We start from the raw sequence: 25294 nt of genomic DNA, 5'->3' as shown, positions 1-25294 counted from the left end.
TAGCAGCAAAAATTCCCTGAAGAAGAAATAGCCATGGTAACAGCCACTCCTATCCAAATACTTTTTAAGAGGCACACATACGTATACAAAGAAGTGGTATTTTAAGAACCCACAGTCAGTCTAATTCATGCAGAAAAATCCCCTAAAAGGAACATTTATATTATTACCATGTTGGTTAATATATTTTAACATTTGCATAAACTTACATTGTGTGTTCTCTCTATTCATTCTCATGACTAACTTTAGTAATTTTATAAGGTGACATCTATTTCCAGGAACAAAATCTCATTGTATATAACATTAGGCGAACAGGAAAAAAATTTTAATTTACAATGACCTGTCAAAAAGTTATTGCTTGAAATCAACTGGGTCGTATTAAGAGTTACCAAAATACCATCTGAAGCTCACCATGCCTTCCGAAAAGAAAACAAACACATCTTACTGATGAGCACTCATTTTTGCAATGTAAATGAAGATTGAAAGCAATACTAATTTGGTCTACAACTTAGAATAATATTCATGCACATTACTCTGGAGCCTTTGTTTGGGATCATTATAGATCTAATATATCAGAGGGCAAAATACTATAACCAGAAAAATCTGCAAAGGAAAAAAGCAAAACTGCCAGCTGACCATGCAAAGTAATTCTACAGAAGGTAACAGCAATCTGCATACTTGGACTATTTTGGGTGGGTATATTAACAATCTCGGCTTAGCTTGCAAGATGCTGACAGCTAAAGCACGGTTCTAGTTCTTTTAGGCCCTGAAATCTGATTCCAAATCTGCTACCAACCTTGTACACAACTCTGACTTATATATTTGAGGTGGTGCAATAACACTAACCTACTTTCTCAGAAATAAATATTTGTCAATGTCTTTACATTTCTGGACTTCTCTCACTTTCCCTGACCTGAAGAGCTCTTTCCCCAGTCTCGATCCATAAATACCACCAGCTTTCCTCAGAATTATTCAGAGCTCGGTACTTCATCTATCAACCCACCAGGAAGGTTGTTAAACCTCTGTACTTCTTAAAATATTTCTAATCTCATTGGAGACTTCTCCAAATCACTCTTTCTCATACTCTGCTCCTCCAAATGTGGGCCTGCTCCCAATACTTTCCTCAGGTCGTACTCCTCATTTCTCCTTACCGCTCCATTGATGTAGATACCTGGACCCAATCCTCAGATCCACAGTCTTTGCTCAAAGGAACCCATTAGTTCATCCATCCTATTTTGTAGCTGTTGGACTGAAAAAAAATCAACTCCCTCTCTGTGTCCGGCTAATTCCTTCACTACCTCTCATTTGCTGAGTACCTGAGTGTATAAACCAAGTACTAGGCAAGGCCATTTCTTAGAGGGAAAGAGAAATACATAGGTAAGAAACAGGAACACATGGTGTCTGTATTTAAAAGTTAATTTTATATATTAAAAAACAATACAATTCATCATCTTCTGTCTAACCATCTTGCCCCAGCTTGCCCTCTGCCTGTCTTAACTCTCATCCTTACAAACATTCACGTCTTATCCCTGTTTACATGGACTCCCGCATACCTGCCCGACTCCCATCTCCACATCCACTCTTCAATCCATCTTCTACCCTCCATCAAAGAGGTCTCTCTAACACACAAATTCAACCATGCCTTCCCATGCTCTAACTCCCTTTCCATAACTGGTAAGTTTTCAGAAAAGCATGCAAAGCTCTAAGTCTACAAAACAAAGAAGCCTTCCCAATCTGCCCTCACCTCACCTTGTACCAACAGTACTCCACTACTTTAAGATCTATGAAACACAGCAGGCTTTCCCATTCTTCCCTGTGCCTTCCTGCTATCTCGAACACCAGCAACTTTCTCTACAAACACTTACTAAACCTTCAAAACAGCTAGAGCTTCATCTCTCCCTAGAAGCTTTCCCTAACTTGTATCCAGAACCCAGGGACCCTTTCTCTATACCAATAGTACCCTATGCACACCTCTATCAAACCGCTTCTCTCACTATATTCATAACTGTTGACTTTGGTGCCCATCTCTCCCACTAGAATGCAAGCTGCTTGTTCTAATACATAATTTAGGCAATCAACTTAGTGCCTAACTGAGAGCAGATACTCTCTACAAGAAGATGCCCTACAGGAATAAAGATGCAGACATAAAGAATGACTTGTGGACGCAGCGGGGCAAGGACAGGGTGGTTAAACTGAGACAGCAGTACTGAAAACGTTACAGTGGGTACAACAGATAGCTAGTGGGAAGCTGCTGTGTAACGCCAGGAGCTCAGCCCAGAGCTCTGTGATGACCTAGAGGAGTGGGACTCGGGGTAGGGAGCAGGACGAAGATGCAAGAGGGAGGGGATATACACATGCATACATATATATACACACACACTTATGGCTGATTCACATTATCATACAGAAGAAACTAACACAACATTGTAAAGCAATTATCCTCCAATAAAAAATAAAATAAAAAAAAAGAAGATGCCCTTTTAGCCAAAGCAAACTGGATTATGATTTTGTCAACTAATTGAAAAAGGCAGTTAAGTGGGAAATCATAAAAACCGATACATGTTTCACCATGTTTACATTAAGGCGATGGCACCCCACTCCAATACTCTTGCCTGGAAAATGCCATGGGCGGAGGAGCCTGGTAGGCTGCAGTCCAGGGGGTCGCTGAGGGTCGGACACGACTGAGCGACTTCACTTTCACTTTTCACTTTCATGCACTGGAGAAGGAAATGGAAACCCACTCCAGTGTTTTTGCCTGGAGAATCCCAGGGACAGGGGAGCCTGGTGGGCTGCCGTCTATGGGGTCGCACAGAGTCGGACACGACTGAGCGACTTCACTTTCAATTTTCACTTTCCACTTTCATGCACTGGAGAAGGAAATGGCAACCCACTCCAGTGTTTTTGCCTGGAGAATCCCAGGGACAGGGGAGCTTGGTGGGCTGCGGTCTATGGGGTCACACAGAGTCAGACACGACTGAAGCAACTTAGCAGCAGCAGCAGCAAGATATCTAAAAGTGCTTTCATTCACTCTCTGGATGTCATGCCAGGGCCTCTTCTCTGAGTTTAGGTCTGCAGATTAACGATCAGCATTATCTTTCTGCATAATGCACTGGCTGTGACAGCCAGTTTGGCTTTCTTAAAGGGTACCAAAAGCTTAAAGACACCCGAAGAGTAATTGGAGCAGTCCATTTTTTAGGTTATTTGTTCACTTTTATTTATCCATACCACCCTCACCAAATTCAAAAGTAAGACTTTAAAGTGATCTTCGTCAAATCTCTTCAAAGAATTCAATTTACATTTTTATTTTTAAAAAACTTGCTTTTCACACTCATATTTCATCAATTTACTTAATATTCAATTAAATACACATTTAGAAAGATGAGAGGTAGACAAAAAAAACAAGTTTAGAAATGTACATAACCACTCCCAGGTAGCCGACAACTCAATATGGAAGGCTTCCTAAAGTAGTCTTCAAGTCAGAATCACTCACATGGATAACAGTTAGTACACTTTATCTACCAGTTAGCCTAGAAAGCTGGTTAAGCAGAAGTTGGTTGGAAAGTTCTATGATAAACGGTTTTGGAAAGAACACAGGGAATGAAAGAGAAGGCATGGACAACCAATGAACTTCCCCCAACCTTCCATAATCACTCACAGGAGAGAGGCACTACAGCCCAATGAGGAGGTTATCCATCCCTCACAGTTCTTCAATGACTCCCAATAGTTTGCATTCAATTTCCAACCCCTTAGTATACAAATACCACCCGCTTGCAATCTTACACCACACACACACACACACACACACACACCCTTGATGTTCCTCCAGCTGTTCTGACTTATTTGTAGTTATCTCAAACATGCTCGTCCCTGGACTGAGGAGGTCCCAATTCTAATTGTTAGTCACCTTTAGAATGTTAAGTATCATCACTTCCTCTAAAATCTCTCCCTTATGCTGCTCCTCCTCAAGAAGGCAGACACCCTGGCTTGGCAGCGCCTCTGCACCCTGTTATCTGTAGGTGACAGTGTATCCTGGCTGCCTTAGGTCAGTCCTAGGTTATGCCTGTTGTCTCCATATAAGTATAGACAGCACTCATTTCACTGTTCAAGAGTCCCACTAACTTATCCCTTCCCCCTCTCTTTCCCCTTTGGTGACCATAAATTTATTTTTCAATGTTTGTGAGTCTGTTTCTCTTTCAAAAAATTATGTATGAAATAGATAAGCAACAAGAATTTACTACTATATAGCCAAGAAAAAAAAAAAAAAGAGTCCCAGTTTGATAAGAAAGTATATGGTCTCCCTAGACATTGTATAATACAAAGAAGATTATACAATGGTCTATTCTCTTATTTAAAATAAAAACATACACCTCAGACTAGTCCACCTCTCAAATATGTGTAATTATTATTCACTCCTTTTCTATTCTGGAAAGAATCACATTTGGACAATAAATAATATATGGCTGTCTTTTGTACATAGCTATATACATTATCATACCATTTAATGTTTTCTTCTCTATCTCCTTCACAAGACTATAAATGTCTTGAGGAGCAAGGGCTTATCTCATTAATCATAATAACCTCATAGCAGAGTCCAAGCTCAAAACATATAAGTATATTCAATAATTTTTGTTGACTGTTACCAGTCAATTCAGAATACAATCCTTCTCCAAACAGCTAGCAGCATAAACAGGTATTTATAAACAGTTGAATAATAAGTGATTTCTTAACCTTGACTTATGCTCAGAATAGTAATTATAGAATGCTGTAATCATATTAATCTCAAAGAATATTATCACCAGTAACAACATAATATTTGACGTACTAGCTCAATTCATTCATATAACATGATGAACTCTCAATTTTAACAACATTACTAAGCATTAAAAGGTAATTTTTATAGAACATTTTTGTGTCTCAAGAAATGCACATAAACCCTAAAATATGGTTATTGCATTTTTGTTTAAAAAGAAAATGCAGAAATCAGCTCAGCTATTCTCTTCCTCAGAATGCCATTAAAAGCTATTTCTGCCTAGGGAAAATGACATACGTTTTATACATAAACAAATTTACAAGAACAAGCAAAGCTATTTCATATTTTAGCCTAATAACAATGGTTAGACAGCTTCCACATAATATAATTCACGGAAAAATATACAAATAACTAATAAAATGGCAGAACAAATATGATTTGAAGACCTTGGATTACTTGTCCTCATGTAGTTTGTTACTAATTACTTAAAAGCACTGAGGAAAATGGAAAATTGTTCTGTGGATAAATAAAAATCTTACACAGTAAGAACTTGATCAGACAATGAGATAACTTGCTACCAAAATAATTATAAAATTATGACTTAGGTCTGGAATTAAAACCAAGAACATTTCTAAAATCAGTATCAAGGGGGTGGGAATAGAAGTGATCCAAAAAGGGAATTCCTCTCTCATCACTGAAAAGAACAAAAGAAACCACATTTTAAGAAACAGGTCAGGAAATAAAAGGTGGGAAAGAGGCTAAATTATAAGAAATAATTCAACTGCCTTCTTCAATTAAATTTTCAATAATTTTCATAAAGAAAAATAGATAGGTTTACATACTCAAGTTACCAATGTTGTGGCAAATTAATGCAATTTCTAAATAAGTACAATTTACATATACAATATGTAAAAATTGTAAATTTTTATATGGAACCTCAAGTTTTATATTATCTTGCAACTAATTACAAGCTTGGGCAATCACTCAAAGCAGAGATAAAGTTAAAGCAAAATGAATACTCTTCCCCTCTCAACTTTCACAGCCATGTCTCATGCAACCATACTTTAATGACTGTTTGTAGTTACTTATAAACTATCATTATCTCACCAGGCGATAGATAGAGATTTTCCAAATGAAAGAGAGCACAACATCAGCAAGCCAGGGCAGGGGTCAGAAAAGATTACAGTCTGTAACAGAATCACTCAGCTTTCCTTTATCACTGCTAACTTGAAGGGTTTTACCTATAAATAAATTACACAATCCTTGTTCATCTACAAATATCATTCCATCCTCCCAATCTGGACCTTCATATGTGGGGAGAGTGAACAGGAAAGAAATAAGGAGTACAGTGATGGACATCAGAGGTTACTAACGCTGGTTATGTACCTACTACGTGCCAGGCAGTATGACAGTGCTGCTGCTGCTGCTGCTGCTAAGTCGCTTCAGTCGGGTCCGACTCTGTGCAACCCCATAGACGGCAGCCCACCAGGCTCCCCGTCCCTGGGATTCTCCAGGCAAGAACACTGGAGTGGGTTGCCATTTCCTTCTCCAATGCATGAAAGTGAAAAGTGAAAGTGAAGTCGCTCAGTCGTGTCCGACTCTTAGCGACCCCATGGACTGCAGCCAACCATAAAACAAAGTCCCTATCTTTGAAGTTCAAACAAATATTCTTAAGAAGATCACACGTCAGCAGGATCTGAATTCAGGTCTGATTCCAAAACATGTGGTCTTTTCCCTACTAATACTAGTACTTTTTTCTACTAGTACTAGTACTACTAATACTCCTACATATTGCCCCAAGAGGGAGAACCCCTTTGGTAAGTTTTCTAAGAATGACAGGGACAGAACAACTCTTCCACTAAAATATGTGGAGAAATTGAAGATTTTTTCTCCTGAAACAGCTTCAGAGGAAATAATCAACTAATAAAACCTGACCATGACAGTTAATTTTATGTGTCAACTTGGCTGGGCCATGGTATGCAGGTACTTGGTCAAACATTATTCTGGACATTTCTGCAAGGATATTTTTGATTGAGACTATCATTTAAGTTGGGCTTCCCAGGTGGCGCTAGTGGTAAAGAATCTACTTGCCAATGCAGGAGATGCAAGAGACTTCGGTTCAATCCCTGGGTCCTAGAAATGGCCACCCACTCCAGTATTCTTGCATGAAAAATTCCATGGACAGAGCAGTCTGGTGGACTAGTCTATGGGGTCACAAAAAGTCAGACAGACATTTAAATTGGTTGGTTTTGAGTAAAGCACCTAGCTTTCCCTCCATAATGTGGGTGAGCCTTATCCAATCAGTTGAAGGCCTGAAGAGAACAAAAGACTGACTTCCCCTAGGAAAAAGAAATTCGCCAACAGACAGCCTCTGAACTTAAACCCTGAGTATCGAGCTTGAGTGCTTCCCTAAGTCTCCAGCTTGTCAGCTTTTAGACTTAAATTCTTACGAAAATCAGTTCTTCCCCGGGTCTCCAGCCCCCCCTGCAGATCTTGGACTTGCCAGCCTCCATAATCACATGAGCCAAATCCTGAACATCTCTATTTCTACCTTTCTCTTTCTTTCTTGATATCTATCTACACACACACACACACACACACACACACACACACTTTAAACACACACATACATTATACTGGTTCTGTTTCTCTGGAGAACCCTGACAAATACATCACCTAAACATTAAACACAAAATATGGAAAAACCACAACTTTGAAAGTATTTTGTATCAATCTTTATAGCTTATTTCCACCATCCTCCAGTGACAGGGATCAACTCAGTCAATGATTCATTTCTAGATTAATGGGAAGAATTTCACAAAACAATAAGTGCCAAACCCAAGTAACTTCAAACTAAAACTTCTAATTGCTACCTTTTCAAAGTGGAGCAATCTCTTGAGAGCTCTTAAACATGTTATTCACAGAACTCATTATTCAGAGAAGGAACCAGCAATATAAAAATTCTACAAGCAACACAGTCCCCAATGGAAAAACACAGGTCTCACCTCAAACTTGACTGAATATCTAATAATGCTGCCTTCTTTCCTTTAAATAATACTTATAATTATGTACATAATGTATATCTAAGTAGTACTATTATAAACTCATTATTCAATAAAATGCAAATAGAATTTATTAGCCATATCACAGTACGGTTTAAGTACACCTAATAAAAAAAGATAAGACAGCATCAGATTACATAGTAAGGCAGTTTAAAGGACTTCACCAGAATTTTATAAAATGCTGGAATTGCTCAAAACTGTATGATTTATCATTTGATCTGATTAGGCCAAAAGCAACACTTTAACTTCTGATTTCAGAAAACTCTGCCATCTCCCTCAAATATTTTTCTCAGCATTTATATACTCCAGCATTGTCTCCCAAAGCTTTTCACAGGTGTAACACTATCCAGTGCTTGAGGGTAACTGATCCTTAGACTCTAACTAAAAACATTACATACTGTCATACACTCTAATCATATATCCAATCAATCTTTTCAGCTAAAGCTTCTGTCAGGAAAAGGGACTTCCCTTTCAATGGCTAAGACTCTGCACACCCAACGCAGGGAGCCCAGGTTTGATCCCTGGTCAAGGAAGTAGATAGGACTTCCCTGGTGGCTCAGACAGTAAAGCGTCTGTCTACAATGAGGGAGACCCAGGTTCAATCCCTGGGTTGGGAAGATCCTCTGGAGAAGGAAATGGCAACCCACTCCAGTACTACTGCCTGGAAAATCCCATGGACAGAGGAGCCTGGTAGGCTACAGTCCATGGGGTCGCAAAGAGTTGGACACGACTGAGCGACTTCACTTACTTACTTACTTACTTTACAAGAAAGTAGACACCACATGCCGCAACTGAAGATCCTTCATGCTGCAAGGAAGATAGAAGACCCCGCATGCCACAACCACTTTAAGACACGGCACAACCAAATAAATAAATATACATTGCTTAAAAGAACAATAAGAAGAAACTATATATTGGCTGGTATTTGAGAAAACATATTCAAAAGGATATAGAGACCTAGGACACAAAATTCCATTTTTAACTGAGTGCATCCAAGTGTTTTCATAAGATTACATGTAGACAAGATACTAAACTTAACATCTCTGTTCTCAGCCTCTGAAAGACAAAGCCTGTTAAGGTTCAATAATTTAACAAATTCAAAAGAAAAGACATGATCTCATATGGGAGAATTGTTAGGCTTTCTTTAAACAAATACTTATCGTTTTGAGTAAAACTACACATCAAAACAATTTTCACTTCAGATACAGAATATACGCCCACATTTTAAGTAACACATTGGGATATAACACACACAACAGCAACTGAAAAGAAAACACCTAAAAGCTATGCAAGTGTTACCCTCATAATTTAAAATTCATTAGGAAGCCCTGTCCCACATAATACTTACAAGCTTAGCCACAAATATGGGATCAATTTTACCAAGGATTAGAAAGTATGCACTTAATGAACTCAACTGTCAAAAGTTCACCCATTTTCTTAAACCCAATACCACTCCTCAGTTTTCCATAACTTTATACTCCAAAATTTTGTTCTGTGACATTATTAACCTCCAAAGAAAATTCCATTAAAAATTAATTATTAGAATCCCTCTGTGACAGTACTTTTTAATGTTTCTGTCAACATCAGAGCTGTTACGGACTTCCTTGGAGGTCCAGTGGTTAAGACTCCACACTTGCACTGCAGGGGGTGTAGGTTCAACCCTTGGTCAGGGAATTAAGATCCTGCATGTCACGTAGTATGGCCAAAAGAATAAAAAACATAGTTGTTACTGTTGATCGTTCCAAATGTATCCCCCTTTTTTTATATAATTAAAATAATATATGATCATTGTAGAGAATTTAGTAAATCTGGAAAATTGTAAATAGTTTTATAAACATCACCTTTATTTTCTATATCCAGAAATTACTAGCATTAACATTTTGCTGTATGTATTTTTAGGCTTTCTTCAGTCTTTCAGTTTTAAAATTAAAATTGTGATAAAAATGCAAATTAAATATTTAACTAGTCTTTTTAGCCTACAGGATTGTATACTGCAAAATATTTCTCATTTTCAAAAATTTTATGGACTTCCCTGGTGGTCCAAAGGCTACAACTGTGAGCTCCCAATGCAGAAGGCTGGTGTTCGATTCCTTGTAAGGTAACTAGATTTCACATGCCACAACTAAGACCAGTTAAATAAACACATATTTTTTTAAAAAATTATAAAACAAGATTTATAACAGCTTTATCTTATTACACTATAACCATTCCACTATTAATTGAATATCTGAGTTCTTTTAACTTCCTACCAAGACAACACTTTGATAAACACTTTGATTATTACTAATAATCACTGACAAAAAGGCAATAAATAACACTCAGAACTCATATCCAAAAAATGCCTGTAAACAGATGAAAACATTCAACATCACCAATAAGTCAATATAATACATAGAAATTATGAGAACCCTAACAAGCTGAAAACTATAAAGCATATATATAACACCAGGAATCATAAGAAAAACATTGCAGTGCAATGCTAATTATAAACTAACAAAATCCTTCTGAATAATAATTCAGACTGTGTGTATCAACGACTTTAAAGTATTTTAGGAATCTACCCTAAATAAATAATCATAGATAATTCTAGATGCTGACAAAAAAAAATTGTATATAGAGTTAATTCCCTTTCAATGTTAATTTAACGTTGAAACAAAACATAACATGTGTTATGCACATGTATCAAAAGTCAACGAAGACCTGATCTATGTTATCATCATTCTTACATTTCTCTTCCCCTATTATATCATCCATTTTCATTTCTGGCCCAGCATTTATTTTTCATGAGACTTGTTTGTGTGTTTGTTTTAATGATCAGTGCTCAATCTTAAAATTTCTAAGAGGAAACATGTGCTCTGGCATTCGTATATTAAAACTGATGCACAACTATCTAGAATCTTTAGCCTACAGACTTCCCCCTGGCAGTCCAGTGATTAAGACTCTGTGCTTCCACTGAAGGGGCACAGGTTCGATTCCTGATCCGGAAGCTGAGATCCTGCATGCTGTGTCCGTGGAGTGGCCAAAATAAAATCGATGCACAACTTAAATTACTGCAGTTTAGTATTCTACCTACAGAATAAACTTTTAAAAATAATTATGTTCTGGGGATTTCCTGATGGTCCAGTGGTTAGGACTCTGTGCTTCTACTGCAGGGAATATGGATTCAATCCCTAGTTGGGGAACTAAGATCCTGCACACCACGTGGTGTGGCCAGAAAATAATAACAACTCTTACATTTTACAGACTGGTACCCAAGGTGATCGTCAGACACCCTGTAGGAAGTTTTGCCCTTCCTGTAAGGATTGGTTTCTTTTAATTTTTTTTTTAATTGAAGTGTAGTTCATTTACAATATTACATTAGTTTTACACGTACAACACAGTGATTTAATAACTTCATAGACTGCACTCCATTTAAAGCTATTACAAAATAATAGCTATATTTCTCTGTGCTATACAGTATACCCCTGTTCCTTATTTATTGTATACACAGTAGTTGTAGCTCCAGGAATGGGTTCTTTTTAAAAAATACAATAGCTGATTCATAATGAAAGTGTGAATTCATGTCTGTTTCTTACAAAAAAACTTGGCACATCCATTCTATCTGAAACAAGTGCTGAGTAAAAAGAATCCATCAACACAGCACTGACTCACAAGTGGACCTTAAAAACCAATCAATAAACCTGTTCTCCCTCCTCTATTGAGGTCCCTGACAGTGAAGGAAAACTTTTCAAAACAGGCACCTTTGACCTTCGTATTATTTAAAATCTTTATATCAAGATTAAACATACTTTCCAGTATGAATGTACCCTCCACAAAGTTCTATCCCTGACATATTGTTTGAAAGAAGAGAACTAAAAAGCAATATTTGGAGAAGAGATCTGAAGTGGAAGAGACAGAAAGGTGTACCTCACTGAACAGCGGCAGACTCAGGGCACACGGGCACACAGCTTCGGAGTCACACCGATCGCAGAGCATCAGGGAGAAACACCAAATCCCCACTCTGCAAGCCTGGCCCTCCCCAGGCAGCCACCGTGGTCACCGCTCTGTTCGTTTTTCCGACCCTTTGTCAACCACTATGTGCCCCAACCTAGGCCACCGTATTTCAGCTGGTGTAGAAAATAATGTGGAAGATTAGCTTCCCCCAGAACAAAACTCATTCATTATCTGACTTAAAAAGAGACAGGAGAAGGCTAACAGGTCTATGAGCCGGTCCATTTAAAACCACTTTTCTTCACACATATATATTGTGCAATAGTTTTAACTCTACAAGTGCTTTTTTTTTAAATCCTTCTGTAATATATTAAACAAGCAACAAGACTTTGCTCCTCCTAAAATACAAAAGTTCCAGGGATGTCCAAGCTAAGACCTCAAGCTCCCAACACAGGGGGCCCAGGTTTGATCCCTGGTCAGGGAACTAGATCCCATATGCTGAACTTAAGAGTTCATTAAGATCCAGCAGGTCTTAAGGAAGTCTGAAGATCCCACAAAGCTGCAACTAAGATCCAGCACAGCCAAACAAATTAAATATTTATTTAATATTTATTTAAGAATATTTATTCTTAAATAAATATAAAATTTCCAAATATCTTTACCCTCTGCCTTTTCATTGTCCTTTTTGTAAGGATTGGCACATGAGAAAGAGAGAGCAAGTTAGGCTAAAAAACTGGGAATCATGCAGAAGATTATCAATATCTCAATCGTGTTGAACTGTGCTGTGAAGCTATTTCCAGAACAAAAGTGAGTAAAGCAATTAATATGTCAGCAACTATATTACAAAACATTTCTTTCTTTATTCTTAGACTCCTCAGCAAGGTGTTCTAATATATAGTTCAAGCCATACTTTCAAAAGTCGAGTTGCTCTAAAAGTGACTCTATCAAAATGTACTCCCTTGGGTTTAATCTTTTAATCATCTTAAAGTTTTTAACTACAATCTATAGTATAAATAACGCTCTCAAGAGCAATTTAACATAACTTCATTTTGACATTTCAATAAAGATGTTCAAATTTTTCCCTTTGAAATAATAGCACAAATATTTATGGCAATGATACTGTACAAATATGTTTAAAATACAAGATAACAAGAGGTTAAAGCTGAGAAGAGATTCTAGTGAAAAATTCCAAGTAAGACAGCCTCACTTACACATAAGAAAAGCAAAGCTTCAAGACGCAGACTTCTCCAACTTTACAGAATATCAGGAAAGTTTGGGGGGCTTCCCAGGTGGCCTAGTGGTAAAGGATCTGCCTGCCAATGCAGGAGACACAAGTTAGATCCCTGGTCCAGGAAGATCCTACATGACTCAGAGCAACTAAGCCCATGTGGGCAACTTCTGAAGCCGACACACGCTAGTAGCCTGTGCTCTGCAACAAGAGAACCTGAACAAGAGTAGCCCCCACTTGCTGCAACTAGGGAAAAGCCTGGACAACGAAGACCCAGCACAGCCAGATAAATAAAGTGTACCATACTAGCTTAAAAAAAGAAAAAAAGAAACGTTTGGTATTATTCTCATTATCAGTTAGTAATATTTAAGTGATGTGTATAATATACTTTAGTTGACAATGTGCAATAAATTAAGTGCCTGCCCAAAATGACTTATTTCATATATAATTTACAGAGATAATAGTCAGAATGGCATATAAAATCCATATTGAAATACTGAAGGGGAAGAAGTTTTAAAATAAAGAGTGAAGTTCATCCATGAACAATTCCAATCAACATAAAAGAATAATACAAGCAAAAACATAAGAGCAGTAGGATGGAAATAAATCAGGTCATGGGAACATGACAAGAGTCTCTTCGTGCTAGAAAAGACCAATGTAAAGATGAAACTTCGGAGAAGGCAATGGCACCTCACTCTAGTACTCTTGCCTGGAAAATCCCATGGACGGAGGAGCCTGGTAGGCTGCAGTCCATGGGGTGGCTAAGAGTTGGACACAACTGGGCGATTTCACTCTCACTTTTCACTTTCATGCATTGGAGAAGGAAATGGCAACCCACTCCAGTGTTCTTGCCTGGAGAATCCCAGGGACGGTGGGGCTGGTGGGCTGCCGTCTATGGGGTCGCACAGAGTCGGACACGACTGAAGCAACTTAGCAGCAGCAGCAGCAGCAAGGATGAAAATTGGCATCAGCGCTTCTGTGATTTTAAAGATGCCCTGTGCTGAAGAAATCACTTAGCTTCATCAATGGCAATTTCAGATTACGTGAAGAAAGTGCAGTGTCCTAAGCTAGGCGGTGATTCTGACCATCCTCTTTGCCCCATCCACTATTTTTCCTCAGTTAACAAATATCCTCATCCTTTTCTGGATCCTGCTGTTATCTCAGGTTCCTGTCTTCTTTCTCTCCATGAAACTGCATTAACAGGCAGGCAACATTTGTGGCCCCCATATCCTGTCACTTCATCTTGAGAACATGTCACCATCCATAAAGTCCTTTATCCTCACCCTCTAGACCTTCCTCCTCTAGTCTGCTGCCCACATGGTATCCTAAATTTTAACATAGCTCAAGACATGCTCACTGCATCTCCTACATTCTCTTTAAAACGCACGCCCTTGATCCCATTTATATGAAATGTCCAGAAGACACAAATCCATAGAGACAGAAAGTAGATTAGTGTTTGCCAAAGGATGTGGGAAGAAAGGGAATTGGGAACGACTGCTAACAGACACAGGGTTTCTTTCTAGGGTGGTGGAAATATTCCAGAATTAGATAATAGTGCTGGCTGCACAACATCGTGAATACACTGAAAACCACTGAATTGTACACTTGAATATGGTGAATCTGATGTTATTTAAATGTGATCTCAATAAAAAACTGCAAATTAAAGATAAATGAAAATAAGCAAATATATGAGCACGTACACACACACACACGCACACAGCACGTCCCTCCTTCTAACTTTCCTTTTGCCTTGCAAAATAATAAACCCCCCATAAGTGGAATTATTCAGGCAGAAGCTAAATGATCATCTGTCAGCAATATGCTATTGAAGGGCTAACTGAAGTGAGGAGGAAATTACACTAGATTACCCTTAAGTATTTTTCATCTTTAAGTTTCTATGTCACAAACCAAGATGAAGCGATTAGAACAAGGGTAATTTTTTAAAGTGACCAGAAAGAAAAAATGTGAAGCATTACTTGAAAAGTTACTTTTTTTTTCTATTCAAAATGAACACTGGAGACCATAATGAAGCAAAAGAAGAAAAATGAAAGATTGAAAATGAAGAGCATTGGAAATTAAGAAAAATTATTAAGTAAATTAGATAATAGCACAAAAACAAAGAAGTGATATTCAGAACTAAACATAACAGTTGATTTGCTTATACAAAATTTATCCTGTATATATAATTGTTTTTCTATAGAAATTCTGAAGTCTTTTTTCTTTCTTAGGTGAAGAAGGTGTTAGAAAAAAATCTAATGGAGAAGAGATTCAAATCAAATTACTGCTGACAGGCATGTGACTAGGTTAATAAAGTAAACAATGGATGGACGACATAATAGAAAGTTATTTCCCTCAAATTCAGCCTTTTCTCTTTAAAGTTCATTACTGCAACAATGAGCATCCTTTGTGAGGAAATTTAGAGAGGAACAAAAAACATTGTTGATGATACAAAAAGCAAGAAACTTAAAAATTTTCTACTACAAATCAATTTCTGCAAACATCTGTAATAGGCTGCTGTAGAAAAGAATCTCATTTAAATATTAAATGACCAAATTTCAGTGGAGGGGAAAAGCTATTAGTATACACATATGCAGTATTAGAAAAGGGGTCATTCAGTAACTATTCATTATTTGATTTTACACAGAACATTAAAACATTTGACATATTTGCCTGGTCATAAACCATAATTTATAAAACACCAAATTTTAAAAGGAAGCTCAGTTTGAATGCTATCCAAATAAGCAAGCTATACAAAATGATGATTCTTTTACTCCCCCTAGAAGCTTTCAAATTTAGGCTTCCAAAAGAATGAAAGAAATGGAATTTCTGAGTCTGTCAAGAACTTTCTCCTCCTGTCCTTTTATAATTAAAAATTTAGACCACACAGAGTCGAAAACACGACTTTTTAATGACCCAAACTCCTTATGAATTTAGAGATCATAATCCACTTTGGCATCCAGAAACAAGTTTACACCTGTTTCAGCTTCAAAGAATATTTTTCCATACAAGCAGCTACAGCATACCCATCTAAAGAGCCAATTTTGTTACAAGCCCCATTCAGAAGCCAGAAGATTATACTTCAAAATCATATTCCAAATAATGGTCTGGTGATCCGCAGCATCGGCACCAGTCTGAGAGCTTGTCAGAAATGCAAAATTTCACCCCAGACCTACTATTGTGAGAGTTTGTGGTATTGCTTGGGAATATTAAATTCTGTTTATAAAGGTTAAGAAAATAAATGGATTGGATGAAACTCATAAGAAGTTATCATCACTGATGGTAGTAAGCTAGCACAGTAATGAGAGCTTGTAAGACCAAGAGAAAAGTCACAAGACACGTTAAAATTAGGTAAATCAGTAACCTGTAAGATATTCCAAAATAGAAAGGAATGGCAAGACCAAGCCATTATCATGCCATCTCTGGACTGACAGCGATGCCATTCCGTATCAGCCTTCCAGCAAGCACGTTCAGTATGAGGCTATTCTGGACCCTCAGGTGCTCTCACCAAGAAACGCAAATAGCCCCCATGGCTCACCAGCAGGCAAACTGGTAAACCTACACCTGTATCTAAGTGTACCTGTCCCCACTCTCTTCGATTCAGCAAGTATGTATCCCAGGAAGTAAGATGCCCAGGTCTATGCAGAGTTCTTCCTCAACTCTAGTCCTCATAAGCATGTACATCATCAGCGGGAAAGGCTGATGTGAGAGACACAGGACACATGAATTTTGTGTACCCAGGATTCAGGTACAAACAGTGAAAGGCCTCAGGTCCTTCCTTTCAGTCTCTTCAGTCTCCTGAAGGTCGTTAACCTACCGCCCCTCCTAACCACGCCTACGGTTTTCCTCTTGCTTTTGGCTGTGTGTTTTAAACTGATTTGATAAATCGTATGATTCAAGCATTTTAATTTGGTGGCTGAGCCTGTCTATTCCATACCTCTGGGACAGCTGGTAGTGTACTCGGAGGCTAACTACTGCATCAAGGTAATTTCCTACAAAACGTCTACTGAAAAGTAATATGCATTTCAAAAGGTCCCTGTGTGATTGATAATGTGAATTCAAGTTTAGAAACACTGAGCGGGACTGTTGGAGAAAGCTGCACAAAGACAGAAATTTGGGTGTCAGAATAATGCTCAGAACAGCATCCTGAATAAAAGCCCTCATGTACCCCCCTGAAAATAACTCACAGCCCCAGAACAGGGAGAGAATGCTAAGAAATCCATTTTCAACAACCATCATGTACGGCTTAGAGCAACATTGCAGCTATTGGTGACTCTCGTTCAACTCCAGCTTTGTAAAACTCCACGCAACTTGAGAAAACACATAGAAAAGTACAGCATAATGTATCTCAACACTAATCCAGCACTTTTTCTTGCTGGGAATTAAAAAAATACACTTTTTCCGATACATTATGTTTCAAGAACACCAATCTAAAGGACCTACGACTACCAGAAACAGAGAAAGGGTCATGACTTTCTTAACAAGACTGCAGTGACGACTTGGACTATCCAAGAACAGAGTTGAGCAGAATGACCTAAGAAGTGATCTTAATGAGCTGTATACTTCTCACCGGCCACCGGTTCCTGACTTCATCAGCTCTGGTAATTTTATGTATTTATTGTATTTCACTGTTCCTGACACATAGTAAGGACTCAATAAATGTTGTGAAATAATAATAAAAAAAATGTTAATGTCACCCTTTCTTTGATTTATCTGAGACAAATTTAATTCAATTCCTTGATTCTGAGAAATTCTTGAGAAAGAAGGTATAATTCCATATATCAAATCAGCATATCTTCATAACACTCCCTCATTCCATACTCCAAAGTTGGATTTTATATTTTCTATTATTAATTTCATTCTAATTTTCCATGACACAATGAAGCACATTAATCTACCCATTAAGAAATAATCTGACCATTTCTAAAAGTCATCAACAATTATATATCAAGGATATACATACACAGGAAAGATTAGCTATTATTTTGACATTTTTTTCTAGGTCCAGATTAAGACATCTTAGGGAAATATCAATTTAAAACATCTACAGAAGAACTAAAATAGAAACTGGACACTGTCACACACATAAACGTCATAAACAAGTTCTAAAACAAGAGGCCAAAAGTGTTGAGAATGTTTAGTGAAGAATAAGATGAGAGTATCGGGAAAAGAATGTAAAAGTTCTAAAGATCATTTCTGTAAGGAATATGCTTGCTATTACTTCTGAAACAGGGATGTGTGTTTATGTTTCAAAGGAAAAGATTTATATTGGAAAGCACATAACTTCCCATTCCAATAAAGAAATATTTATAAAAAGAATAAGGAAACACCCATAGAGAATGGCTGAGTGTATTCCCTTCCAAATGCCCTATCGAATACTGTTCACGCCACACATTTAGTATAGCCATGAATGGTTAAAGTACTCAAAGGACATCAGACACTTCAGCACAGGTTTTTACACTGTGTTTCATGGGTTTTAAATGCCATGTGCTTAAGAACTGACTCCACAAGCTCACAGAGAAAGAGGTAACCTTATAGATTTTTGTGTCCTCTGCAGCTAACAGCATGAGAGCAGACATCTGACAAGCATTCAATAAACACTATTACCATTCTCTGAGGCAAAAATCTTAATTGGAAAACAATCTAAACACTACCATCATCACCACCACAAGTGAAAAAGTAGCTCTCAAGATTTCCAAGTGAATCCACTTCCATGTTAAACAATGGGAACAAGAAAAGAGTAATTGTCTTATTCATTACAAAGGGCTAAGAATGGATCTTCTGTTTGCAAACTTAATCCACTCCAACTAGTGCAGTTAACTGCCCACTAAAACACAGCACCTTGTCTTTCACAAATCTGATGCTTGATCCATGTTCTTGATGGAAAGCATTAAACGCATGTACTCTATTTCATTCCTTGTTATGTGACATACAGTCTGTAATGTGAAAATTAAGAGGCTTATTGTTATAAGCAATGGCAGGAAAAAATGACTTCAATTTCAAAATATCCTACCCTAAACCCTGGTTTGTTCACATATGAACATCCGAGTTTCAATGATAAATCCTTTAAAATCCATTCAACCAATAACTGCAGTTATGTTTTGTGCAGCACAGGACCCAAATTCAAGGCTGGTGCTCCACTTGGGTTGATAAATTTTAATAAGCTGCTATTCCCCATTAGGGAGTTGGTCACTGGTTTTAACAAACTCCTTGAAGAGTTCATTTCAGTTATTCCTGCCTTGCTGGATGTGTAACAATTTAATCTTGTTGCTTTCTTCCTAAGGGGTAGAAAGATGATGCTCAAATGAGAGCACTTGCAAAGGGGACTTGAGCAATGAAATTTAGGAGCTGGCTGGACGGGCCTGAGGGAAAGGGTCCTCTAAAGAGAGTGCCTACAACTTGGGGGTAGGGGAGAGACTGACAAAGGGAGGTGGGAAAAGAGCAGCAAAGAAATCTAGTTTCCTTAGAAACGAGACTCATAGCTCCAGAAGTTATTTCAAACATAGTTTAACTTGACATGACCCATTCTGACCCAAAACTTTGCTTTACACTACTGAAAGGCAAGTTTGCCTGTTAACACCAGTAAATAATTTCACAGATTATTAGCTTATTTCAAGAAAGAATTTCACAGTTACAGAAAGGTCATATTTATCTTTGTTATATACATAACATATCTTACAGCCTTCTATGATAGTTTTACAAGATGGAAATAACAAGAGACAGTGGCTTTAGATATTGAGGGGAATATTTAAGAAAATGACATATCTAATTCCAAATCTATCATCTACACACACTGTGTGAGCTAAAAGTCCCTAGAAAGTGGTTGCAAACTACAAACTCTGCCACCACAGCCCTCCAGATTCCCCTAAGAGGGCATGCCAGTACCTTGGGACTCAGCTGATGGGCAAGGACACTTTGAAAAAGCACTCCAAGAGATGCTGATACTCAACCAAACACCTCCTGCCCCACTGCCCCTATCAGCTAATAATGTTTCACCACCTGCTGCGGATGTATTTTTTTGTGTGTGCTGTTCTTCTATTCCAAATGTTAACTAAGTGAAGTCATTAGAATAGAGCATCTGAATTCAATTGGCATTTATCCAGTTTTTAAGAGGTAAAAATAAATCCATGAACAGCAAATCAATTTAACATCCTTTCAAACAATTCCATTTTAAAGCCATATAACAAATTCTGAACGCAAAGCTATTTAGAGTCATAGCTTTCCAATTTAAGTAGTTAAGTCCGCTAACATATTTCCACAAATCAAACATTCACTACCAAGAAGCAGTAGAAAAAAAAAGTTCCAGCATTCCTCACAATCCACTTAAACTTCAGTAAGGGATAATAACTCAGATTTTTTAAGCAAGTAAATAAAGAATATTATTTCAAGGTTATCATAACTCTCCCTTTATACATGATACCTCAAATCCTACAGGCTTTACATTTAGATAATTTTCTTATTTATGGATAACTTCAAGTAAAACTAGTTAAAGAAGTAATTCTCCTTCAAACTAACACTCCTGGTTTTCAGGGTTCATATTATTCATACTCCAGTCCACTGGTATGTATCTCACAATCCCCAAACTTCTTCAACTTCAATATTGCTGTTTACACAACTATAAAGCACATCAAGAAATAGCTCTCAAAACTCCCAACTCTTAAAATCACCAGACAACATGTGTGCATCAACAACCTGGTAGTTTTTACAGCTGTCAGTCCTAGTCTACATACAGTTAGGCCCAAATACGAAGAAAAAAACTTAGGGGGGGGGGGGAAACAACTCCAAAAACAAACTAAGAAAATATACTTACCTTAATTGGAGCACTACTAAACTTAATTTTCCTGTTTGCCGGGATGTCTTCTTCTTCTGGCAATCCAGCGATCTCTGAGCATTCCACATCAGGCTGACAGTAATTGTTTTCATCACTATCTTCCTGCTCCTCCTGTTCAGTACCTGTCTCTCCCCAGTCTGAATTATACCTGGATCTCACCCTATACACATTATAGTCACTGTGCATGTAAACATGGGAGCTCCCAAAATGATGCGGCTCTTCAAATACTTCCTTTTCACAGGTGAACCTAGATACCTCAGCAGAGGTGAAATCACCTGCAAGTTCTCTCCTCTGTTGCATTGCTGCCTCACTCTCCACCAAACGAGCTTCTGCGTCTTCTGAAGGTTCGTTCTGTGGTGAAGGGATTTCAGGCTCTGGCACTGCCTCGCTTTCAGCACCAGGTTCTTCAGGGGTGTCTCTGTCAGTTCTGCCGGGAGCCTCCCGGTTAGATGCGGGGTCCTCGGCTGCCTTGCTCTGCTGCGCCTCTTCACTGGGCACAGAAGCTAGAGAGGTACTTTTCGAAGCCACCTCTAGTCCTGGGCTTGTGCTACGCTTCTGAGCATCCTCTGCATCGTCACTGTGCTTGCTTGGAGGAGACCAAGAATTAGAATCCTTAAGGTGCCCAAAGGTGTCAAGATTTGTAACGGTAACAGATGGTAAATTGAGGGGATAATGCCCAGTCACTGAGTATTCGTTGTTCTCAGCCTTCTCGGAAATGATGGCACTGGGGGAATCGGTGTTCTCAAATACTGCACTCAGTTGACTCACAGTTGGGGAGACAGCCTCGGTCCGGGAGCTAAGACTGTCCAAGGAATCAGTACTGCCTCGGTTGGACTTGGAACCACCCCATTCATCCTGAGGTTCACTCCCTCCAGCTTTCTCCTTCTTTGGGGAATAGCGGTTGTTTTGTCCTGACTCATGCACACTTCTCTCAAACATCTTGCGAGTTTCTGTGAACTTAGAATATGAAGGGCCATCGTACATTGTGTCAAATCTACTAATTCGTTCTGAAACAGAGGACTCCAACTTAACAACCGAGCCATCTGTTTTTTCCAGAAATTCTCTGGGCTTCATTCGCCTCTGCGGGGATGAAGGTCCACCTCTGCCCCTTGTTCTGGCCATGACTGCGGCATTCTCACTGGGTTCCATACCCATCTGCATAAATAGGTTTTTAATTCTGTTGACATTGGAGCCATACTTCCTCCCCCTGCTCTGCTGGGAGCCCTCACCTTCTTTTGTTTTTTGTTCCCCATCTGACTTGGGTTTGTCAAAGGTACTTTTCAATGCCTGGAACTCAGTTCTATATGCATTCCTGTGAGGAGAGGCACTTCTGAGCGTGGTACGTTCACCTGAAGACTCGGTTTTCAACATTTTTACTTCAGGGGTGAAAAGCCAATGTTCATAATGATCAGGTAAAAAAACCAAAAAAACAAAACACCTCTCTTCTCTAATCACCAGTATCTGGTCAAGAAAAAGTACCTCTCAAATGGCATACTGTGTCAGTGATCCTCCCAACAGGTGTATTAGGAAATTATTCAGTCAAGAGTTACACAAAATGGCTTTTTCAAAGCAAGACTACAGGTTCATCTGTAACAGAAAAGAATGAATTTCTGAATTCATTTACTTATTTGAATTTATGCTTAGTCAACTATTAATACATTTTTCAAAGTGGCTTAGCCACATGTCAACTAAGAAATTACTTTTTGAACTGGAAACTTCAAAGCCAAGAATTTAAAAGTTATAACTCTGATCAATCTTGGGTAACAAAACTGTTTCAAACATAACTTGAGGACCCCCACACACACCAAAATCACACACACACCAAAATCATACACACACACACGTGACACATAAGTACACTTGAAAGCAATACTTTAGCCCCAGTTTTGGTTGGTTTTGTGAATGACCTTAAAAGAAACCAGCAGTCCCCAGATCTTTAAGAAATCATCAAACTATCCAGAAAAATGATATTTACTTGAGATTCCCTACATCGGGTAGAACTTATTCTTTTTGCACAAGCATAATTAAAAGTTCAGAATCTATGTTTACAAACTCCAAAACATGCCTACAGTGGTTTATTCCATTCTTTCTGGTCCAATATTCTCACCTATATCATCCCCAAAGCAACCCTAGTGGAATTTCAGACCAAAACAAGCATAATAACGTTCTTAAATGGCAGTAAGTTTCACTCTAAGTTCAGAACCATATCAAATATTTGGAAGTTTCCTAAGAGTGAATTATAAATTATAGAGTGGGATATACAATATCATGGGAATCAATGTATGAGAACGTGACGATCAGAAGGTAAACAGACCATGAAACCTCTTTTCACAGCCCTGATTTGTTTATTACACTTGCCCCTAACTTACTACAAGCTCAGAATACAACGCAATGCATGCTGGCCGGTTTCCTCAAGCCCACAGCTGGATTTTACATCAATATGCCAGCAAGCAAATACTTCAAGATCCGCTGTGGAACAGACACTGTAGCTCTAAAGATTTTTCATTTTGTTTTGGTTTTGTTTTGTTTTTTTTTAATATTAGGCCGAGCCCTATCACCCGCACGCTCCATCAGATGAGGAAGCACACACTTTCATTGAAACTGTCTCCAACCAAACTCGGCTCCTGGCCCAGCACGCATGCATGGCCCATGCAGACAAACAAGAAAGGCTTCAGAGTGTGGTGCCTGTTTTTCTGTCAGGCATCGACAATCTCCTTCTACCCTGACATTTGTTTCAGACTTCACACTCTCCCCCCCCACCCCCACCCTCACACCCCACTCCCGCCCCCACCAATTCCAAACCCCGAAGAGGCGGGGGCGGGGGCGATGGGGCCGCCGAGGGATTCAAAACCTGCCCTCACAAAAGACAAACATAAATAACACCAACTTGAGAGGCAGCCGATTCCCAAGCCTGGTTCGGGACGCAATCCCTCGGCCCCCGGGCAGGGGCAGGGCTGGGAGAGCAGGTGACGCCAAGCGCTATGGTAGGAGGTCGCGGACTAGCTTTGTGCCAAGAAGCACCTGAAGTCCTAACATATTGGCTGCGGCTCCCGGCGGCTGCCAGGCGGATGCCGGCGTGGCTCGGGAAAAGCCGAGCTCCCCAGCCACATTTTAAAAAAAAAAAAAGGAAAAAATTACAGGGTAATGCTAATAAATCCCTTTGTTTTTCGTCCCAGAGTGCCAGGAGACAATAGATCCCACTGATAATGCCTCTGATCCTCAACCTATCGCTCCCCAACCGCAACCCACCCCCACCCTCAGCCTGCAACTCAGCCTTTGTACATCCCGATTTTTTCCTCCTCATCTCCACCCTCCCCAACTCCTCGCCCCGCGCACAGCCTCCCCCTTACCCGAGCCGGAGCCGCCGCCGGCGGGGAGGGTCAGGCGGCCGTGGCTCCCACCCCCTCCTCCGAGGCGCCCCCCGCCCCGCGGTGGCCGCAACTCGGCTCGGCGCCGGCCCGCTCGCCGCCCCTCCACCCGCTCCTCACGGCGCAGCGCGGAGGGTGGCTGCGGCGGCCGCTTCCACTCGCGCCGCGGCCCCCACGCGCGCCCGGCCCGCGGAGGGCGGCCCGGGGAGGCGCGCTGCACTGCCCAACGCCATTGCGGGCGGGCGGTGGCCCGGGCCCCGAGGCGCTCGCACCCTCGGGCCGGCCTGGGGCGGGGGTCCCGGCCGGGGCAGGGGCCTCGCCCACGTGCGACCGCCCGCGCCGGGCCGTTTGGCCGGCCGCGGAGCCGAGGTGGAATGGGGGAGAGGCCGCGGGGGTGAGGAAGGCCCGGGGTAACAGGTGCCTCACCTCGGCTGATGGGATTAACTCTAGGGCCGCAGAGAGAGGGAGCCCGGCAGCAAAATCCCAGGAGAGGGAGAGAGGGAGCCTCTGGCGGCCAACGGAGGGCGAAAAGCACCGGCCCGAGGCGAGGCCGCCCCACCCCGCCCCCAGCCCCGCGCCGTGGGCGCAGAGCCCCTCGGGCTTGGGGCACGGCCTGCCCTTCGGCTCGGGTCTTGGAGCCGCGAGAACTGGGTTCTTGGGGCCCCATCCCACAGAGTCTGCAGTTAACTCCATGACCCCAGGGCATCTAAAACCCTGGGCCACGCTCCTGGCCTGCAAGGCCAGTCCCTAGGCCCAGATCCAGAATGGCCGCCACTTAGGCCGCTGAGCTTCACCTAACACCCACCTTGACCTTAAGGCGCCACTGCTAAAAAGAGAGAGAGGAGGAACTCTTCTGGCTTTCTCGTCAGGAAAGAGTTTTTCAGACTCCCCCGCCCAAGCCCCCACCCCTTTTATAAATGCTCAGTACCCTCTCCTTTCCCCATCAAAAATACAGGAAGTGTTACAGCCTTCCTGCAAAATATAAAATCTATCGTGACTGTCAATAAAGACCTTTAAACCAGTCCTCAAAAAAAAAAAAAAAAATGGAGTAGAAACTTTTAAGGATAATTTTTCAAGAAGGTGGAAGATGTGTCAAAAATGTTATTTGACTCATCAATTAGGGAGGGAACA

The 25294-nt window shown here is 40.0% G+C and overlaps 1 protein-coding gene across 12 annotated transcripts in view; it reads right to left on the bottom strand.

Annotated features, from left to right (window-relative positions):
* PPP1R9A (protein phosphatase 1 regulatory subunit 9A) overlaps positions 1–25040 on the bottom strand; it is a 349529-nt gene extending 324489 nt beyond the window's left edge. For 8 of the 12 annotated variants that reach the window (XM_061413473.1, XM_061413477.1, XM_061413478.1 and 5 more), the window contains exons 1-2: positions 24146–24226; positions 20775–22382 (exon numbers count right to left, since the gene is read on the bottom strand). In XM_061413473.1, coding sequence (XP_061269457.1) covers positions 20775–22166 — 1392 coding nt within the window. In that variant the 5' untranslated portion in view covers positions 22167–22382; positions 24146–24226. Of the gene's footprint in view, positions 1–20774; positions 22383–23682; positions 23768–24145; positions 24227–24589; positions 24872–24968 lie in introns of those variants that run through there. The other 4 variants (XM_061413476.1, XM_061413474.1, XM_061413475.1 and 1 more) reach the window with 4 other exon arrangements.
* Between the last annotated feature and the right edge of the window lie 254 nt (positions 25041–25294).

The sequence above is a fragment of the Bos javanicus genome, chromosome 4 (assembly GCF_032452875.1).
Source record: "Bos javanicus breed banteng chromosome 4, ARS-OSU_banteng_1.0, whole genome shotgun sequence".
NCBI classification, from domain to species: Eukaryota; Metazoa; Chordata; class Mammalia; order Artiodactyla; family Bovidae; genus Bos; species Bos javanicus.
Note: the sequence above shows the minus strand (reverse complement) of the source record. Positions and strands in the feature narration are given on the sequence as shown.